The 7,283-nt window shown below is 40.5% G+C and overlaps 1 protein-coding gene across 1 annotated transcript in view; it reads left to right on the top strand.

The window, feature by feature from the left end:
* LOC112075619 (methionine-R-sulfoxide reductase B1-A-like) overlaps window positions 1-6,185 on the top strand; it is a 26,353-nt gene extending 20,168 nt beyond the window's left edge. Inside the window, 2 exon segments of the mRNA XM_024142586.2 lie at window positions 5,268-5,382; window positions 5,568-6,185. Of these exon segments, the coding sequence (XP_023998354.1) occupies window positions 5,268-5,382; window positions 5,568-5,587 (135 nt within the window). The 3' untranslated portion in view covers window positions 5,588-6,185.
* The last annotated feature ends 1,098 nt before the right edge of the window (window positions 6,186-7,283 follow it).

Genomic DNA, 7,283 nt, shown 5'->3' with positions numbered 1-7,283 from the left:
GCTAATTTTATATATAGTGTGAAAGCAAACAAAAGTGCTCTGACTTATGGCTCAATCTACCAATGTATGTTAATCAGTTCTATCAATGATTTTATGAGCCTCTTAAAGATTTACAGTGATGTAAATAACATCTCAATCGTCTTAACGGTCACAATGTATAATATGCAAAAGAAAGAGAATGAAACTGAGAAATAAAGATGTACTTTTATAGAAGATTACATTATTTCTTTGTTTATATTTTTATGGGCACAACGTTAACAAGTGTGCCATGAAAATAGTTTTTCAGCCATCTTTATGACCAACACATCAATCATGCCAGTATTTACTGTACTCACCTCAAGAGATTAGCAGACCTGAAAATACTAAATCGTTAATATATACTCAATCATTACTCAGGTTATGATACTAATCTTGTTCCACATCTTTCACAGTGACAGTTTATTTTATTTTATGCATTATACTCCCACCTTGTGGCAGACATGAGACCACGCATTACCCAATCAGGACGGGCTTGTCAGTTGGTCTGGCAATGAATGTGGGCTGGACTCAAATATCCACCCCTCCAAAAATGCTAACCTGATATTTGTGCCTCTAACTTTATCACTCATCATTATTCGCGATTCATTCAGAACTATCTGTAATCATGGTAGCATCCACATTAATGTAGAATTGTTTAGAAACATATTATATTCTTATTTACAATAAATGTGACTCAAAAAATGACAATACATTATTTACCATTCATTTCTATTGGGCACAAAATAATCTGAAACACAACCAAAACAAACACCAAATGCATCGAACAAGTTAGTAGAGTCACAAGCTTGATGTAATCATTGCTAACCTGAATGAGGGAGACTCATATCTCCCTCATAACTTTAAGCATCAGCTGTCAGAGTAGCTTACAGATCGTTGCACCTGTACATAGCCCATCCAACTACCTTCATCCCCATATTGTTATTATTTTTTTGCTCCTTTGCACCCCAGTATCTCTACTTGCACATTCATCTTCTGCACATCATCACTCCAGTGTTTAATTGCTAAATTCTAATTACTTGCACTAACGGCCTGTTTATTGCCTTACCTCCTTAATCTTACCTCATCTGCACACACTGTATATAGACTTTTCTATTGTGTTATTGACTGTATGTTTGTTTATTCCATGTGTAACTCTGTGTTGTTGTTTGTGTCCACTGCTTTGCTTTATCTTGGCCAGGTGCAGTTATGAGAACTTGTTCTCAACTGGCCTACTGGTTAAATAAAGGTGAAATAAAAAATGCCTCTCTAGAATACAACAGTGTGTTCAGAATGGGGAATATGAGCTCTCTACATGGCCTGCCTTCTCTCAGACCATCCACCAGGACAGTGTGTTCAGAATGGGGATATGAGCTCTCCTCACATGGCTGCCTTTTCAGACCATCCACCAGGACGTGTGTTCAGAATGGATATGAACTCTCCTCCACATGGCTGCCTTCTCTCAGACCATCCACCAGCAGTGTGTTCAGAATGGGATATGAGCTCTCCTCCACAATGGCCTGTCTTCTCTCAGACCATCCACCAGGACGTGTGTTCAGAATGGGGATATGAGCTCTCTTCCACATGGCCTGCCTTCTCTCAGACCATCCACCAGGACAGTGTGTTCAGAATGGGGATATGAGCTCTCCTCCACATGGTCTGCCTTCTCTCAGACCATCCACCAGGACAGTGTGTTCAGAATGGGGATATGAGCTCTCCTCCACATGGCCTGCCTTCTCTCAGACCATCCACCAGGACAGTGTGTTCAGAATGGGGATATGAACTCTCCTCCCATGGCTGTCTTCTCTCAGACATCCACCAGGACAGTGTGTTCAGAATGGGGATATGACTCTCCTCCACATGGCCTGTCTTCTCTCAGACCATCCACCAGGACAGTGTGTTCAGAATGGGGATATGAACTCTCCTCCACATGGCCTGTCTTCTCTCAGACCATCCACCAGGACAGTGTGTTCAAATCCCCTGAGGATTGGGGACCAGTGAAGGTGTTTTGTGTGTGCAGTCAGAGAGGGAGGATTCACCCTTATAGGAGTCCTAACGTGTGTAGGGGTTGTTTGTGACTTTGTGTGATTCTCCTGCTCCTGCTCCTGTAAATATTCAGCAGCTACAATTCATCCCTAAAGGTGGAATTCAGTGTGTTTGACCTGTGTGAGCAGAAAGAGTTATCCTGTGTAGAATAGAACTCATTTGAAAAACAACACAAAGACCTAATGGAGGTTAAGGATGGTCTTTTTGTATTCTCCTCTGATATAGAGTACTACAGAATATACTCTGACCCTGTCCCAGCTCCTCTCTCCAATGTTAAGGTAGATATATATACAGTAAGGTGGGCAGCAGGGTATGGAGTCACAGTGGTGGTAGAGCAGTAGGATTGTCTGGAGTCTGCTGCTGAAGGTGTGGAGGACAGTGCACAAAGTGTCCTGGGATAATAGCCTAAAAAGTAGTTAGATTGGCTTTTATAACACATAAGCCAATAGCCATCTATAAGACATTAATACACTGCTTTTTATTAAATACAAGTCATCACGTATGACAATGAAACACTAAATTAATGAATAATAATTGCCAAATAATCCTCTGTTAAAGTTCAATTCGGGGACTGTCTGCGTATTTTAACTGTTTTATCAATGTTTATTCACTTCTGAATCTCAGTCTCTTCAGCCAGCGAGTGGGTCTTGGTTTATGATCTTCTGGTAAAGAGTGACTGTGTTTGAATTACATTACATAGCCACTTCCACTGGAGACTGGAAAGTCCCACCTATTTCATTCGCTGAAAGGCCCGTCACTTCTTGGCAGACAGATACTCAAACGAAGCACATGCTGGAAATCTATCTGCATCCACAAAAATAGTCTGGCATCGTTCTATGAAAAACACAGAAGGTTTTATATTGAATTAAATAGAAGAAAACAGAGAGACGGAGAGAGAGAGAGAAACAGGCAGTTCCTTAATGTATCCATTGGCTGTATTATACAGCCAAGTATTAAGGAACTGACAATCTCTCTTCTCACTCTCTCTGTTTTCTTCTATTCAATTATAGGTAGCCTAATATTTAATCACTTAGCTAAGTGGGCAGGGGGAACACATGACAGCATTCATTTGAAATATGGTATAAGGTATAAGGTTATAAGGTATTATATAAGCCAATTGTCATCTATAAGGCATTTATTCAGTGATTTTCTTCTTTGTCAAAAATAAATGTTTTTTTATTCACAACTAGGATCTGATGGGTAACACTTTATTTTAAGGGTCCATAATAAACCATCAAGTGAATGGGTAAGACAAAATATTGAAGTGCCTTTGAACGGGATATGGTAGTAGGTGCCAGGGGGTGTGTTTTTCACGCTCCACAGTTTCCCGGCATGGATCAAGAATGGTCCACCACCCATAGGACATCCAGCCAACTTGACACAACTGTGGGAAGCATTGGAGTTAAAATTAATGCTTTCAACACCTTGCAGAGAGCATGTCCCGATTAAATTGATGCTGTTCTGAGGGCAAAAGGGGGAATGTCAGCTTTCTGTCAGGTTTTCTGTGTTATAAGTGGCAGAGATGTGTCAATCAGTATATTGGACTTCTCTGTGATGTTCCCCAGCTCTGTGTTCTGTCTAATTCCTCCCCCTCCTGTTGACAAGGAGCTGCTGGCGCGGTGTAATCTCAGACTCTCTTGCTAACGGCTGGTCCTCCCTGTTTACCTGACCGGAGAATACGCTCACGGGTGAGTCACACTCGATAAGTCCTGCGTATCGGGCTTCAACCAGTTTTCTCTGGTCAAAGGCAGGGGTTCAGCACTTCGTCTGGGCAAAGGACTAATGCTCAACAGGCTAGACTCCCWGTGCTCCTTTAAGTGTGCCTTAAACACCAAGCCCCTTTTGGTTTCCTGCTTGAGCCCACAGTAATGGTCTGCTAACGGGCTACCTGTGGTAGAGCCCCTTAAGCTAAGGTTGTTATCAGTGTTCCCTTTTCTCNTCTGCTTTCCTGGCGGACCAGGAAAGGTGTGGCTAAATCAAGTGCTCCTACTGTGCTAGCCAATCAGATGGCTCAAATCACCTAGTACAGCTTCCACGACCCCACAGCAAAGTTTGATAGTAGCGCTAGCCATGACCAGAGAGAAYCTGTCAGGGAATACAGCAGAGCTGCTGTTCTTATGATTGACTTCATGTTGAAGTTTTTATTCAGCACTGTCAACACTGTTTTTATTCAACACTTACAAAACATAAACACGCTTCTCCTTCATTCCACTCGCGCTGCAGCTGCAATGAGTTAGTAGCCAAGTGTGTCGCTAGGCCTGCGTTTTATTATTAGCAGCTCATGTCTATTTTAATATCGATGGATATTTCACTTTCTCTGGTCATAAGAACAGCGTGAGTTTGTGCATGAGGCAGAAATAATGCGGTGCGASTCGAGTTTCACAATCAGTGGGAGGACAGTGTACCCTCTGGTCAGTCTCWCTGGAGGAAAGTAGAGAGCAGGGACCGTGATAGATGGACGCTCTGCTGCTCTCTCCTTTCCTCCGCTGAGACTGACCATCAGATGCAGGTAKCATTAARTAGTCCAGTAAATTAAAAAAGATAATTATTTCAATTAATGCTCAACTATGCCTCTCAACTGATCTATTTTGTTATCAAAGCTTGAGTTTTGAAATATAATATGGTCTGAGAAGAACAATATTGGCAGGCCAAGCATATAGCCAAATATGCTGTGATAATGTATTAGATCTACTGCACAACAACGTAATTCCTACACAATAATTGTTTTGTTAAGTTATATTTTTTWWAATAATCTGAGCYGTAAATTTCGGCTTGCTTTTTGACTGCGAAAGTGATCTTGACTCAGAAAAGATGGGTGACAACCCTACTCCATAGGGGCATCCCTCTGTTGACTGTTCATTGCTAAGTAATTGTATCCCCGACATTTTCCATAGGCACAAAAAGCGTATTTCTGCAATTGGCATGCTGACTGCAGGAATGTTCACCAGAGCTGTTGCCAGAGAATTTAATGTTAATTTCTCTACCATAAGCCGCCTCCAACGTCATTTTAGAAAATGTTGTACGTCCAACCGGCCTCACAACCGCAGACCATGTGTATGGTGTTGTGTGGGGGAGTGGTTTGCCGATGTCAACATTGTGAACAYAGTTAATGAATGAAAKCACTTTTTTCTTGTTAAAAAATTTGGCACATAGAATTGACTATACTATTGTATGGAAAGATGGAATCTGCTAGTTGTGTGTTTCAGGTCCGATGTGGGAAGTGTGGAAACGGACTGGGTCATGAGTTTGTGGGCGACGGGCCAAAGAAAGGACTCTCACGCTTCTGAATATTCAGCAGCTCACTGAAGTTCGTCCCTAAAGGTARGGGTTCACTTAAACTATGTAGTCACGGAATGTCAAGCCAATTTGATTAGATAATAGTCAAAACATGTCAAMGTCTCTGGTTGATACCTAACCAATCTGACTGAGCACACGTTAACCACTGGATAYTTAATGTTACACTTAAAAACYTTGATGAATTCAAATGTTGTCCTTTCTCTCCACAGATAAGGTAGATGGACAGTAAGGTGAGCAGCAGGGGTATGGAGTCACKGTGGTGGTAGAGCAGTAGGATTGTCTGGAGTCTGTGCTGCTGAAGGWGTGGAGGACAGTGGATGAAGTGTCCTGTGATAAAGCCCACTCTGGGACCTCCAGGACACTGATGGTCAATGTCTTCACTGGACAAGGACAGGGCAACTCCCACCAAATAGTCAGCTACATTATGCAATAATACACAATCATAATATAACAATAATACACAATCATAACACAGACAAGTACAAGGAGTTACACGATTYCACAAAGATAGTCACTWAATCATTGTTTTATGTTTTATSTTAACATTGTCAGTCTAAAGGGGGATTGCTATGTAGCCTTCATAGTGTTGAATGTAACTTCAAAATGGCCTAATTTATATATAGTAGTGAAAGCAAACAAAAGTGCTCTGARTTATGGCTCAATCTACCAATGTATGTTAATCAGTTCTATCAATGATTTTATGAGCCTCTTAAAGATTTACAGTGATGTAAATAAKATCTCAATCGTCTTAACGGTCACAATGTATAATATGCAAACAAAAAGAGAAATGAAACTGAGAAATAAAGATGTACTTTTATAGAAGATTACATTAGATTTGTTTTTATATTTTTATGGGCACAACGTTAACAAGTGTGCCATGAAAATAGTTTTTCAGCCATCTTTATGACCAACACATCAATCATGCCAGTATTTTACTGTACTCACCTCAAGAGATTAGCAGACCTGAAAATACTAAATCGTAATAAATACTCAATCATTACTCAGGTTATGATACTAATCTTGTTCCACATCTTTCACAGTGACAGTTTATTTTATTATGCATTATACTCCCACCTTGTGGCAGACAGAGACCACGCATTACCCAATCAGGACGGGCTTGTCAGTTGGTCTGGCAATGAATGTGGGCTGGACTCAAAATATCCACCCCTCCAAAAATGCTAACCTGATATTTGTGCCTCTAACTTAATCACTCATCATTATTCGTATTCATTAAGGACTATCTGTAATTATGGTAGCATCCACATTAATGTAGAATTGTTTAGAAACAATTATATTCTTATTTACAATAAATGTGACTCAAAGATAATACATTATTTACCATTCAGTTCTATTGGGCACAAAAAAATCTGAAACACAACAACAAACACCTCAACAAGTTAGTAGAGTCACAAGCTTGATGTAATCATGTGCTAACCTGAAGAGGGAGACTCATATCTCCCAACTTAAAGCATCAGCTGTCAGAGCAGCTTACAGATCGTTGCACCTGTACATAGCCCACCTCAATACCCATCCAACTACCCATCCCCATATTGTTATCTTTTTTGCTCCTTTGCCCCCAGTATCTCTACTTGCACATTCATCTTCTGCACATCTATCACTCCAGTGTTTATTTGCTAAATTGTAATTACTTCACCACACGCCTATTTATTGCCTTACCTCCCTAATCTTACCTCATTTGCACACACTGTATATAGACTTTTCTATTGTGTTATTGACTGTATGTTTGTTTATTCCATGTAACTCTGTGTTGTTGTTTTGTCTCACTGCTTGCTTTATCTTGGCCAGGTCGCAGTTGTAAATGAGAACTTGTTCTCAACTGCCATCTGGTTAAATAAAGTGAAATAAAATAAAATAAAAATTGTGTGCTAGGAATTAGGACCAATTTACTAAACTTCTGACTACTT

The sequence above is a fragment of the Salvelinus sp. IW2-2015 genome, unplaced genomic scaffold (genome assembly GCF_002910315.2).
Source record: "Salvelinus sp. IW2-2015 unplaced genomic scaffold, ASM291031v2 Un_scaffold3290, whole genome shotgun sequence".
In the NCBI taxonomy this organism is placed as follows: Eukaryota; Metazoa; Chordata; class Actinopteri; order Salmoniformes; family Salmonidae; genus Salvelinus; species Salvelinus sp. IW2-2015.
Note: the sequence above shows the minus strand (reverse complement) of the source record. Positions and strands in the feature narration are given on the sequence as shown.